Source organism: Chenopodium quinoa, unplaced genomic scaffold, assembly GCF_001683475.1.
Source record: "Chenopodium quinoa cultivar QQ74 unplaced genomic scaffold, ASM168347v1, whole genome shotgun sequence".
In the NCBI taxonomy this organism is placed as follows: domain Eukaryota; kingdom Viridiplantae; phylum Streptophyta; class Magnoliopsida; order Caryophyllales; family Amaranthaceae; genus Chenopodium; species Chenopodium quinoa.
In genome coordinates, this window is record NW_018742461.1 from 598,712 (window position 1) to 611,926 (window position 13,215).

Below are 13,215 nucleotides of genomic sequence, written 5' to 3' on the forward strand. Positions count from 1 at the left end.
CTAACAACAAATGTAATTAGCTTTAAGAAACAAGATGAGGTTTTGAACATTGGATGTTCGTAATACATTTTTTTTGTTAAAGCCATAGATAAATAACCACTTGTAAAATAAATTCAACTAAACTTGACTTGTGCTATATATTTAGGAGTACTTACAGTGCATACAAATACAAACTTGTGTGCGTGTGTGATTCACATACTTAGGATGTGTTCTATACACATTAATCTTATATTCATCATCGTATTCGTGGTCTATATCATATTATTTAGGAATAGTTGGGATGAAATGTCCTTTCATGGGAGATGATTGCTTGTGAACTCTAACTAATGATGAAGCGAAAAACCATCTCTATAATGTGAATTTAGCAAATTCAGATTTGATTGACATCTCATGTGATATCACGAAGTTTTAAATAATTTGATCTCCCTTATTACTTTCCATATTTAGTGAATACAATAATATCCTAAAATAATTCTTAAACACTTGCTCATACGACAACTAATACCATCACCAATACGAGTAGTATAAATTCCACGAAGTTCTTCATAGACTCCAAAAAAAAAAAAAAAAAAAAAAAACCAAAATTTCTGTTTTTTTAACTTTCTTTTGTTTTTTTTGAAAGGCAAACTATTGTAATCCGATAATTCCCTAAAATATTTCGGTAAAAAAAAAAAAAAAAAAAAAAAAAAAAAAAAAAGCACTTGGTGAGCAAGTAATTTCCTATAATGAAAAATTCATGATCATAATCCTTCCTTAAACCTCTCTCTTCCTCCAAAACCCCCAAACTTTCAAAATTCTCAATTTCTCAACAAACTTTAAACACCCCTTCAAAAATCCCAATTTAAAAATTCCAACTTTCAATCATAAATTGATAAATACACCAAAAACAAAATAAACCCATAAAATCAACCAATCTTAAATTCAAAAAATAAAATTATCAATTCCCTCAAAAATTTTTGCAAACTGCTATATATACCACCGCCATAAAAACAACTTAGACAGAGAAAAAACAAAAAAGTAGAGAGAGAAACAAAATGGAGGCATGTATGATTGAGTGTACAAGGAAGTTAGCAATTTGGTACAACAGAACATTCAAGCCCATTATGACCCACGAAGAATTAGAGCCCATAATGGCGACATTGGGCTTTATCGCCCAACGGAAACACCAGCCGTAAACGGTGTCAACTTGGAAGGAGTATTTGTACGTCACTAGTGGTTATCGGAGTTTATCGCCAAATTCTCCGGTACCGTTACCGAAGCCGAAACTTCCGTGTTAAATAATTAACTGTCGTCGTAGAATCGACGGTTTACATTTACACGTTCATTGACGCCGTCAATATTTACCTTGAGATGGAATTTATCTCCGATGTTTTTCATGTCCGAGGAGAATCCGTCTGAAATTTCCGGATCCTCCTTGGTTCATCCGGAAATCTTAGGCAGAAGTCCTATTTTTTTATTTTTTTCATGTTTAAATTTATTTTAAAAAACTGATTAATATTATTATTATTAGTAATGTAATTTTTATTAGTAATATTATTATTATTGTTATTGTTGTTGTTGTTTTGTATTATTGTTATTAGTATGTTGCGATGCGAAATATGTGGTTTATAATTATTATTATTATTGTTATTAATATTGTTATTATTGTTATTGTAATTATTGTAATTATTATTATTATTATTATTATTATTATTATTAATTAATAATAATAATAATAATAATAATGTTGTTGGTGATGGTGTTGTTCTGAAATGATTTTTTTTAATATTAATATTTGTTGTTCAACTTTAATCAAATAGTTATATTTGTAATTATTACCGATATTTGATTTTGTACTTATTTAATGTAGATTGAGGGTTCGGGTGCTCGTCATGCAATATCACGACGTTTGAATGAATTTGTTAGGAGGGAGTCATGTCGTTCAGTAATTACGGGGGCACTGCTTCGTCATGAGCAGCAATATGGGTCTCCTAGTAGTTGGTCGGGAGAGCATCAACCACAAGGAAGCCGCCCCATGTACTCGTCGGGTGGACTGCCTACATCTGACGATGAGGACGAAGAACGGGCAAGTCATGATGATCGAGACAAAGAGTCGAACCCTTAGGATTATCATACGGTATATAGGGGTCAGCATGGGAGATTTGTTAGTAGTCAAGCGAGTCAACCTACTACCAGCTCAGCAGAGACATGGTTAGTGCAGCAGCCGATGCCAAGTGGTCCTGAGGATGGGGCTGTTATCCCTAGTTTTGGTGGTCACGTGGTGTCATATATATGGGCGGGAAGGAGCGAAATGTTTTACGTTGTTTGAGTAGGACACAGTTGTGTTCTGAATTGGTTAATTGGCGAGGTCGTCTTGCACAGGAGCACCTCGAATTGATTGATGGCAGTGGTCTGTCTCACTTACCTGGGATTATGTTTAAGCGTCTCGACTGGTCGTTGATTTCTGCTTTTGTTCAGAGATGGCAGCCAGATACGAACACATTTCATATGCCATTTGGGGAGATCACGATCATGATGCACGATGTGTACCATATTCTTGGGCTTCGTGTTGATGGTTCTATGGTTTCCACTACTCCTAGCACGGACGCCATACGGGACACGTGCTCGGTTACCATGGATATGACTGCGGAAGAGTTGAATAAGAAGTGCGGTACTAAAACCATTTGGCAGGGTAGTGGGGTGCTGACTGAGAGGATTTTTGGTACGACTTTGGAGGCGCAGAGGCCCTTTAGTGTCCATTATATTGCATACATGTGGTTAGTACTAGGAGGATCACTGTTTTTAGACAAGAGTGGTAACCGCACTCATCCTTCCTTCCTCCACGAGCTTGTTGTTGAAGGTGTTCCGATTAATGAGTACTCTTGGGGTTCAGCTACTCTAGCCTACCTGTATCGGCAGTTGAGTACGGCATCACGAAAAGATGCTGATTCGATCGCTGGTTGTCTCACGCTTCTGCAAGCGTGGATTTACGAGTACTTTCCATGCTTTCGGCCTCAGCAGGGTACTTTGACGAGGGAGCTTAATATCCCTCGTGTATCTGCTTGGGATGTTGGATCGGGATGCCCTAACAAGAGCACGGAGCGCCTCTTAGCTTTTCGTGCTAGACTGGATGAGCTGACTGACTGTGAGGTTAACTGGCTCCCGTACGGAGTTGATCCTGCACGACACGTGCCATCCACTTTATTTATTGGCTGCATCCAGTACCGTAGCATCATTGAGCCGTACATGCCTAATCGAGTGGTTTGACAACTTGGATTCGTGCAGGACATTCCAAAGAGCATTATCAGGCAAGAGAAGGCCAAGAGACCAACCAACTTGAAGATGTATCGGGTAGAATTTCCGACCGAGATGACATCTGTGATGTGGACCAGGTTTGCCCCTGGTTCGTCTTTCAGTGTAGTTTTAGCTACCCACGCCAGACTTGGTCGTCGAGCTCCTACGGTCGCTCCTGATTACATGCAGTGGCTGTATAGATTTTCTCACCCTCATGTATCTCCTGGGGGTTCATCAGCTGGGAGTAGCAGTCTTTCTGAGAGGACTAACACGGATTATGTAAGTAGTTGTGTTTTACTATACTATTAATCCGACTTCTAGTAATTGTAATTTCTATAATATGTTGTTTTCTTATTTGCAATGGATGGGTCGGTCCATGGAGATTCACCAAAGAGCACTAGATGAGTATCCCAACATGTCGCGTGAATTAAGGGCAATGACTGAGCAACTGATAGTTGAGTGGAAGGCGATGATGGGGTTGTAGATTACTCTTTATTCGTATTAGTGGTTGCATTTTTATTACTTGTATTCATTATTTTATATTACTTTGTATTCGGCATGTAATGTAAGAACTGGACACTTTTATATTTGGTTTTGTTGGAATTTAGTTTAATTACTTTTATTAATCTATATTACATAGCTACAACTAATCAACCTTAGTGAAAGTACATAAATAAGTTCACTACCTAATTAATGCATCCCACATGCTCCTTCTAACTTCATATTGCTGATCCCATCCATCAACACTTGGCTCGTGGTGCTCGGTCCACCAACCTGCAATTGGGGGAAGAGGTGAATCTTGTTCAAGATCAAGACGGAGTGACCCACCAACTGTAGCGATCACGAACCCTCGAGCGGGTGCCCTGACCGTGCTTCGTGCTCGCAACGGTAACACCGTGATGCATGGGTAGTAGCAGGTTGGTACGCTGCCTATACCGAGACAAATCACCCTTGCGTTGAACCAAGTAGCAATAGGAAATAAATCTTGAATTGCAACCATCTAATGCCGCATATCAACCGCCCCACCATCCCATCGAATACGTTCTGCATTCATCCAAACCCTTCCAATCCCGTAAATCCTTTCGTACAACATTGGATGAGCGGCGACCTCATTTGCTATTGTTTCCCGAGTGGTAAACCATTGCGCTTGATCACCAAAGAAGAAGTCAGCCACACAACGAAAGCCACAGTTTCCATCACCAATGACATCCTTCCATGCCGTGATGTAAGGCAACATCGGTCCTGAAAACAAGTGCAAATACCTGCATTGACTGATGTCACATTGATCTTCTGCACAAAATTAATGGTCATTTATTAGTATGCTACAAGATGAAATACGTGTAATTCACAATAGGCGTGTAATTCACAAATGCAAATACGTGTAATTTCATGACTTACATGAGGTCGTACCTGTTTGTTGTGTACCACGTTGAGTGTTTCGACGGTTTACATGTTCGAAATAGCAAGGATCATGCCTGGTATCATTGTTCCTTCGTCGACCTCAAACATTGTGGTTTGCATGTGGTTTTTCAAGGTTTGTATGATCCGGATCCAGCTCCTCTTCAATGATGCGAGATATATTTCGAAGTATAGCAGGATCACTGCCAATGACCTCGTCAACCAGGGAACGAAAATGTGCAGCTTCCTCGGTTGAATCGTTAACGAACACAAGTATATCAACACCATCACCAATAACTAAGGTCTTCCAGAATGGATGAATTTGCCTGATATACAAGCCTCACTGTGCAACTAGAGAATCATGTATCTGACAAGCACATGGTAAACCATGGGTTATACGCATTGCACATCCACAACGCTCATACACCTGGTAACTCAACTCCCTCATCCTTCTCGTCTCATCGTCGAGAATTTTCAAACAATGTTGAGACATTTTGCCATTTATACGTGATAGTGGCAATTGTCTGTACTTCTCACCAATTTTCGATCTTGATGCCTCCAAACCATTACGAATTGCAATGATCTGATTAACAATATGACAATGTACTCGGGCCCATACGGTATCCAAAGAACCTGCCGTTGATTCAGATTATAAAAAAACATTATGATTTTTAATTAAAATTACTAAAACGAAGTAAAGACAACACTACAACATTATAACAACGAACCTGTCGATGATTCAAACCACGTCTTCACTGCCGAATGTTGGCTCTCAACTCTACAATTACTCGTGTTACCAAAGTGAAGAACTTGGTTCGTCCAAAATGTCACAAATTTGATTTTATGACAAAGCCATGTTCTCTCAACGTAAGTAATCACTGCCGGATAACTTGCCCACGTAGCTTTCATTGTATCTACAGCAACATTATAATCCGCCTCGGTTGTAGCATTCATGATACGTTTCCATTTACCATTTTTAAAACTCGCACCGATCTTCTTATTTTTGAACATATCAGTCACCCTTATTTTTGAACATATCAGTCACCCTAGCCTCTACATCTTTGTTAATGTGCCATCGACAAAATAAATGTGACATCCCTGGAAACACTTCTCTCAATGCCGCACAGAGGCCAAGTTCACGGTCTGACAAAAATACCGATGGTTCTTTATCATACCCAATCAACTCCCTTAATCTCTGCAACACCCACCGATAGCTTGTCGTGCACTTGTTGCGCATGAACACATAACCAACGAGGAAATTCTGATTTGTCGGTGTTACACCTACTATCTCAAATAACGGCATCCCGTATAGGTTGGTCTTGTATGTCGAATCCATACCGATTACATGTGGGTATCTGCATAGTTTGTTTACCATGATTGGGTGCACCATAAATGCATGTTGTAGAACGCCGAGGTCATCGGCCATGACCTAATAAATATACTGACTCTGTCTCGCCAAATGAAGAAATTGTTGAACAACTCCTCTGCCTTCAGACATATCCGCTCTCAAGTCATTCCGACAATTGTAAATGTGTTTGATGTTTGGATGATCATCAGTAAATTGCTCTACAATAGTTGCCATGATGTTACGCGGTGCAACCTTGGATTTTGTCATGTCACGCACAACCTTTTTTGCATCCGGGCTCAAGCCACTAATTTTACGATGACCCTCCTGATACACAATAATTGGATGGTTATGGGTCCCAGTTTAATCATTTTTTGCACGGATCTTCCAACTGTCTGTGATGAATTCATAATATATCTTGATGTAGAAAGGACAAGCATTAGCTTTGGTTTTTGTGTCCTTTCGTATTGCATTCTCAAAATCTCTCGGCTAGCTCTTCCGTCCCCGATCACATTTCAAATATCGATACGGCCGACCATCTCTGGTTTTGTTGTAAGACGATTTAACCAAAATAAATCCCAAATTTATGGAAACAGCATCCGCCCATTTAACTACATTATCAAACGTTGGAAATAACGTGTCCGTGACGAAATTCACACTATAATTCACACCATCACCGCCATCTTCAGACTCCAAATCCTAAAAAAAAAAATAAAATCTCCAATATTTTTTTTATTATAATATTAATAACAATATTTATAAAACAATAATAATACTATAATATCACTAATCACAAGTTAAATAATAAGATTGATCACAATAATATATTTAAAACACTAATAATAAGCAAATAATAAATAAACCAATATTAACTAATATCACAACATCAACTAATATTAACTAATAAATTATCACAAAAATAATAATAATCACAATAAAAATTATAATAATAATACAAAGATTACATTAATAAATTTGATTAATTAGTTTCAAAAAAAAAATTGATTAATTAATCAATACAATACAATACAAAAAAAAAAAAAAAAAAAAAAAAAGACATCCGCCAAGAATTTCCAGATCCACCTAGGAAGATCCAAAAATTCTGGGCGGATGTGTACATCCGCCTTAAATTTTCGGATCTACCTTGGTGGATCCGTAAATTTTAAGCGGATCCACCAAGGTGGTTCCGGATATTTTAGGCGGATGTTTTCATTTCAAAAAAAAAAAAAAAGTATGAGGACTTACAGAATCCTCTGACGATGCCTCCGGTGTACGATCGTTGTCGTCATCCATCGTCCTAAACCCGTCGCTAAAGCTTAATAAAAAATTTTAAAAAAAAAAAATCGGATTTTTGGTGGTGGATCGAATGTGGTGGGGTCGGATGTGGTGGGCTCGGGAATTTTTTTAACCACGTGGTACTAAGTGGAGGGGTCGGAATAATATTAAAATGCCCATATGTCTCATAATGGATCATTATATAGTCCAACTTACACAAAGGGCAATATCGTCCTTCCATGACAAAATGGGATCGATGCCTTGTAAAATGGGAGCATTATTTAGCAGTTCACCATTTTATATTATAGAAATCATATTTTTCGTTCCAACTATCTATTCATTATTCTCCATTCAAAGCATCCGATCGATCAATATAAACCCAAATAAAACAAGATATGGGTATAACTAAAAAACCCAAATCTTTCAACTACTTTTTAAATATCATGAAATTCCTCTTCATTTCTTGTATGTTCTTCACTTTTTCCAAATCTGAAGTTATCACAGTAGGTGGTGAGAACCGTTGGACTGATGGTTTTAGCTATGTTTCATGGGCAGAAAAACTCAATTTCACTGTTGGTGATGTTCTTGGTATGATTTAAATTTCTTTTTTTCATCTTAATTTTATCATTTTAATCATTAGTTTTCTAAAATTTAGATACCATTTACTCTAATAATTCTTGCTTTTGCTAATCCAAATCATATGTAATCAATAAAGTCAACCACTAGAGATGGTCTTCTTGGTGCGCTGAATTCTTATTAAACTGAACTGTATTCGGACATCCAAAAATAGTAGTTTTAACGCGTGATTATTGGTTGTGTTGTGCAGTGTTTAGTTACACAAAGGGATCACATAATGTACTAGATGTAACAAGGGCAGCATATCAATCCTGTGATAATAGCAGTGGAGTGAATGCCAAATATGAGACCGGTGATGATCATATCGAACTCAATGAGGCCAAGCCGTATTGGTTTATATGCACCGTGGACTCGCATTGTCGACTAGGGATGAGATTTGGGATAAATGTATCAGCACCTGTCACAACTTTTGTTAACCAAACAGGGGACTCTTCAGCTAGAAATCACATAAATGCAGGGCGTTACCTTCTTCTTGTTGGAATTTTGTCCATGTTAATCTTCATTGTATGATAAATTTTTTATTTAATTTGTATGATTTTTTTGCACTAGATAAAGGGTGATAACAACAATGTGCAGATTGAATTTGGTGGGTTTTTTCTTGAAGAAAATCTTGTAATGATGTTTGACTTTTTGCTTAAATTTTAAGAGATTGACTTAGTTTTTTTGTTTTTGGCTAATGCTGAAATGTTCTTTCAACTTGATTTACTTTATTCAGCTGCTATTTGACCATGACAATTACACCCAATGACTTAGTCTTCTGGTCGTTTTCACTTAGGAGATTAATTTACAATTTATGACTGTTTAATGGGATTATTGTAACTTGTAAGTGAATTTTCAATAACTCGTATAAGGCAATAATTTTTCCTTCAAACTTAATTTGTCTATATAATATTGGCCTTTAGCACCCAAATAAAATATGATGATATAACACCTTAATCTGATTAGAATATGTCTTCAACTAGTTATGAAAGTTGCAGGAAATTTCTATATGATATTATGATGGGGTTTAGCTTTAAGCCTTTTGATGTATGAAGCTTAGGTCAATTGCTTTCAGACATTCTGGTGTCATATACTCCTCCCCTAGTCGATTTTGCTACGAAAAAACGACGAAAAAAGGTACACCGTAGCTTATGTAAACTTCCTGATTACACCAAATAACAAAGGGAATCAACAAATAAAGGCAGGGCAAGTGCTGATAATGTTAAGCCCTAGATGTTGCTTTACATCTTTATTCACGAGTTAAAAAACAGCAGAGATGCTACAATTAGGACTTCATATTTGGAGTATTACATAAAAAGAAAGAAAAAAGAGAATATTAAGCTGCTTAAGCTTTATTAGTTTTGCCTCAGAAAAAGCACCCTTGTATCTTAGTTACTGAGGTGGTGAAAGTGGTTGTGGAAAGGTCCTATATGGCGGTTGTGAATGTGGTGCTGCAGCGCGTAAATCTGATTCTGATGTCGATGATCGATGCCACTTCCATTCTCTGATGATGCCTTCGCCATCTCAGACCAAAATCCAGCTTGGTTACGCGTTGCCTCCAGCAACGAATCCCTCAGGTACTCTGCTTGTACACTTTCACGGTCCCTCTTCTATCATGAATTTGCCAAAAGATATGCAGGGACAAAAAAGGTTATTAGATACTTTAAATTATTTACCTGACTATTAAGCAATTTGACAAGGGACATAATGTCCTAAATACCCTTAATGAGGATAATATAGAGAGACTTAAGTCAAGTAAAGTCACTTCCAACATTTCGCCCCCTATTAGTTGCCTAACTGTTAGACAATTAGCTAAACTCTTATAAGAAAAATTTGTATGAATAACACAAATGCGAAGATGTAATTACCTTAACAATGAATACATAAGAGACAAGACTGATGCAACTGGTCATATTCACATTGATTATCTCCAACCCAAGACAATGTAAAGCCTCCATTAGTCTCACAAACCCACCTCTCTTTTGCTCACCAAACACCTTCACAAAGAAATCATTCCCCTCTAGCTGCGCAACTTCCACTTGAACCTGCAATATTCAAGAAATTTAGACTCAAAGTATATACATTCCAAGAAATTATCGCAACCATTTTGTGTAATGACTACCTCCATTTGTTGTGCTTTGTCACTAGCACTTTCAAAATCATGGCTGCTTCTATTGAAGCTTTCAGATGCTCCTCCCATGTGAAACCCGTTTCTAGGCTTTCCGTGATCAAAATCTGGCCCATACCTTGTCCCTTGTGCATTTTGAACTTCTGGTGAGTAATTCATTTGATGAAGTTGGTGATGATGATGTTGTGCATGATCAATATTCATATCATTGTTGTGATCTTCATCATCTGAATTCCTCGCAAGCTCGTTTTGAAGGTCTTTTTCTTCCTTCTGCAGCTCTTGCACATACTTGATTGCATCCCCAAGTATCGAAGCTCTATCCAACTACAAGGATCGATTTAAAAGGACAAGAAAACAGATCATTCCCTAACCACATTCCTCTCCTAATAATATCTCCAACATTATATTATATGTAAACATAGTACAATTGATCATAACTTAGGCTTTTACCTTGGAAATGTTAGGGACTAGAGACCGAAGATGGTAAAGCCTCTCGTTAAGCTTCTTCCTCCGCTTCCTCTCAGCCATGAGGTTCTTAGATTGAGGGCCTTTTGTGAGCTTTCGTCGATGATACTTTGGATCATCATCGTCATCAAGTGGATCACTATCCGAGACAGAGTCAGCACGGCCCATCTCATGCTTAGGTGGAGGCCCCTTCTCATCTACATGCTGATGATCATTTGCTGAATGATCCAAAACATGCATATTATGCATACTGTTAGCATTGTTCATAAGATCTTCAAACCCATTCTCTGATAAGGACTTGAAGGAGTTTAATTGGTGATGATTCTCAGCTTGAAATGAGTCATTTGCTTCGTCGAGAAAATCAGTCCTAGACATCTTGTTTGTATCTGAAACATAGTTAAATTGTTGCAAGAAATTCATTGAAGACTGAGATTCATTGTTGATGCTCATAGCATTGTTTTGATCAGATAATGTTGGATTCGATTGGAGCTCGTTGATCATGTTAATGTCCATCGTGAAGCTGGGACCCGCATTGCTCGAGCTGCTTATTGCTGCTTGGTCCATCAAGGTGGTGCATTGAGTCATTACATAGTCTATGACATACTGATCTTCATTGATCTTCAAAACCCGTACAAATTATTTATTTAGAGACCTTATACTAAATGCCAAATGAAATAAATAACATAATTATATTGTTTAATGAAGTAATAAAGAAGGGGATACTTAGTAACTAGTACTTGTTTAGCAGCAAATAGTTCAGCCAGTCCACCAGGAATTGGGATCAGAAGTTTTGTACCCGTCGATACCTGTTTAAATCATATAAAGTACAGTAAAATTTTAGTCTTCTTAAAGAAAGAGTCTTTTAATCCATTAATGTAGTAAACTAGTAATGATTTACATTAAGAGTTAGTCTTGGTGGTGCTTCTGTTTCGGTGCATGCAATAGGCATTTGTGGAGGGGAGCACCAGATTGGGAGTGTCGTTCTTAGTATTCCTAGGTGCATGAAATAATTTGAGCCTGACATAAGGCTCATATGAGTGGATTTATAACGAAATAAAGCATGACTTACTTCATTTACGTTTATATCAGAGACATTTGAGAAGTTTAGCCATTTCGGCTGATTTGATATAAGGATCTCCATATTAATCCTGTATTACAAGTTAAGTTATTAGATGGCGAATTAGTACAGTCACAGAAACACACAAAAATAGTCTGCATTTGAAGGACAGCTTAAAGAGGAATGAAAGCGAAAGAGGTAGTACCCGTCCCAGGGATGAGAAGAGGGCAATTGAGCAAGTAATTCACAACTCCTTGTTCTAGGGTGCTGAAATGTCATATCTCTGCAAGGAAACAGAAGCTCTTCACCAACGGTATTGCCATTTTCCATGCTGCCTTCGCTTCCAGCACAACAGCAGTCCATAAACTCTAGGAACCTGAAAGAATTTCAGATAATATACATTCATCAAAGTTTGATCAACCATATATAGGAAGTATTAATGTACGTATATACTATATACAATGTTTCTGAAAATTAAATTAAGTACCTTTGATCTTCGCTTAATTTCCAGAGGACACAGTAGTCCCAAGTCTTGGAGTTCACCAGTTGCCTTAAACTATCCATAGGGCTTGACGCAATGCTCATTTTATCTTCATCATATAAAACAGATTATTAGCTTTCGAAACAGTTGCAATGAATTATGTTAGTTGTTAATGAATTATAATCTGCATAAAAAGAGAAAACTGAATATATACTGTTGCTACAGACACGAAATTTGACTTAAACCGATAATTCAATCAGAAACTGCCTGAAATATTTAAGTTTTTGTACACAATTTTTTGATCTGTAACACAATATACCAATGCTCTTAGACTCTTAGAGTATCTGATCAGATTAGTAGCTAACTTAATTTTATTGAAATTCTGAATACAAATTAATCTAAGTAATTAAGGATCTTTTGATTGCTTGTTTGTGTCCTGCATAATATGTTTATGTCATTAGTACCCAACTATTACTAGGAATAATAGGATTTATGATTAAATACATGTAGAAGAAAATTTAATTTCCTAGCTTAGCATGATGACTTCATAATATAACTAGCTAGATCACCTTATAATGTATCATGCCTTTTAACTCACAAAATGAAAATGATGCAAATTTGCAAGGAAATAATTAGAGAGAATAGTTTAACAAATATACCTGGTAAAAAAGAGTATTTCCCTCTTTTTCTCCTTAGACAGCTACGTTTTTCGACGACAAAACAAAGTATGACATATAGAAGCAGAGCAAACCAAGAACAAAGTAGAAAGCAAATTATATGGAAGCAAAAATCCATGCAATAAGCTTACTACTCTTGAGGTGATAACAATGTTTGTAAGAGTTTTCGACATACGATTCGAGTAATCTCACCTCAGATCATCCAGCATCATCCATCTCTAGGAAATTAATTATATGATGCAAAGATAACATAAGAAATAAAGAAATTTCATCATTATAATTACAAGAGAGTATATATAGGTAGGGATTAGCAATGAAAGTTGTTTCTGTTAACTTGGTAGGTGAAGTGTAGTACAGGCGTGAAACTAGGAAGCAACATATATTTATAAGTTGAAAGGAGGTTGGAGGGAATTGTAGGACTTAAATTTGTTGTAAATAAATTGGGATGAAATTTTATTATATGTGATTTAATAATAATTTAAAGAAGGTTTTATAAATAAT

At 36.8% G+C, this 13,215-nt stretch overlaps 2 protein-coding genes across 3 annotated transcripts; one reads left to right on the top strand and one right to left on the bottom strand.

The window, feature by feature from the left end:
- The first annotated feature begins 7,114 nt into the window (after positions 1-7,114).
- On the top strand, positions 7,115-8,587 carry LOC110718427 (mavicyanin-like). Its single transcript, XM_021897260.1, has 2 exons — positions 7,115-7,879; positions 8,118-8,587. The coding sequence occupies exons 1-2, from the start codon at positions 7,687-7,689 to the stop codon at positions 8,435-8,437; spliced, it is 513 nt and encodes a 170-aa protein (XP_021752952.1). The 5' UTR covers positions 7,115-7,686; the 3' UTR covers positions 8,438-8,587.
- A 507-nt stretch (positions 8,588-9,094) lies between these two features.
- Positions 9,095-13,215, bottom strand: LOC110718520 (transcription factor ABORTED MICROSPORES-like). 2 transcript variants are annotated; one of them, XM_021897365.1, is made up of 9 exons: positions 12,697-13,215; positions 12,044-12,146; positions 11,762-11,932; positions 11,569-11,647; positions 11,237-11,305; positions 10,485-11,117; positions 10,029-10,358; positions 9,775-9,951; positions 9,095-9,513 (listed from the first exon to the last, which is right to left on the bottom strand). In XM_021897365.1, the coding sequence occupies exons 1-9, from the start codon at positions 12,830-12,832 to the stop codon at positions 9,295-9,297; spliced, it is 1,917 nt and encodes a 638-aa protein (XP_021753057.1). In that variant the 5' UTR covers positions 12,833-13,215; the 3' UTR covers positions 9,095-9,294. The 2 variants fall into 2 exon arrangements, with proteins under 2 accessions (XP_021753057.1, XP_021753056.1); XM_021897364.1 differs by having other exon boundaries at positions 9,095-9,516.

Excerpts from the sequence above, each read along its gene's own strand:
- LOC110718427 (XM_021897260.1), top strand. The coding sequence starts at position 7,687 with ATGGGTATAACTAAAAAACCCAAATCTTTCAACTACTTTTTAAATATC. Across the intron at positions 7,880-8,117 it reads CACTGTTGGTGATGTTCTTG|TGTTTAGTTACACAAAGGGA; the intron begins GTATGATTTAAA and ends TGTGTTGTGCAG.
- LOC110718520 (XM_021897364.1), bottom strand. The coding sequence starts at position 12,832 with ATGGATTTTTGCTTCCATATAATTTGCTTTCTACTTTGTTCTTGGTTT. Across the intron at positions 11,933-12,043 it reads AAATTAAGCGAAGATCAAAG|GTTCCTAGAGTTTATGGACT; the intron begins GTACTTAATTTA and ends AAATTCTTTCAG. Across the intron at positions 11,306-11,568 it reads CTGATATAAACGTAAATGAA|GTATCGACGGGTACAAAACT; the intron begins GTAAGTCATGCT and ends TGATTTAAACAG.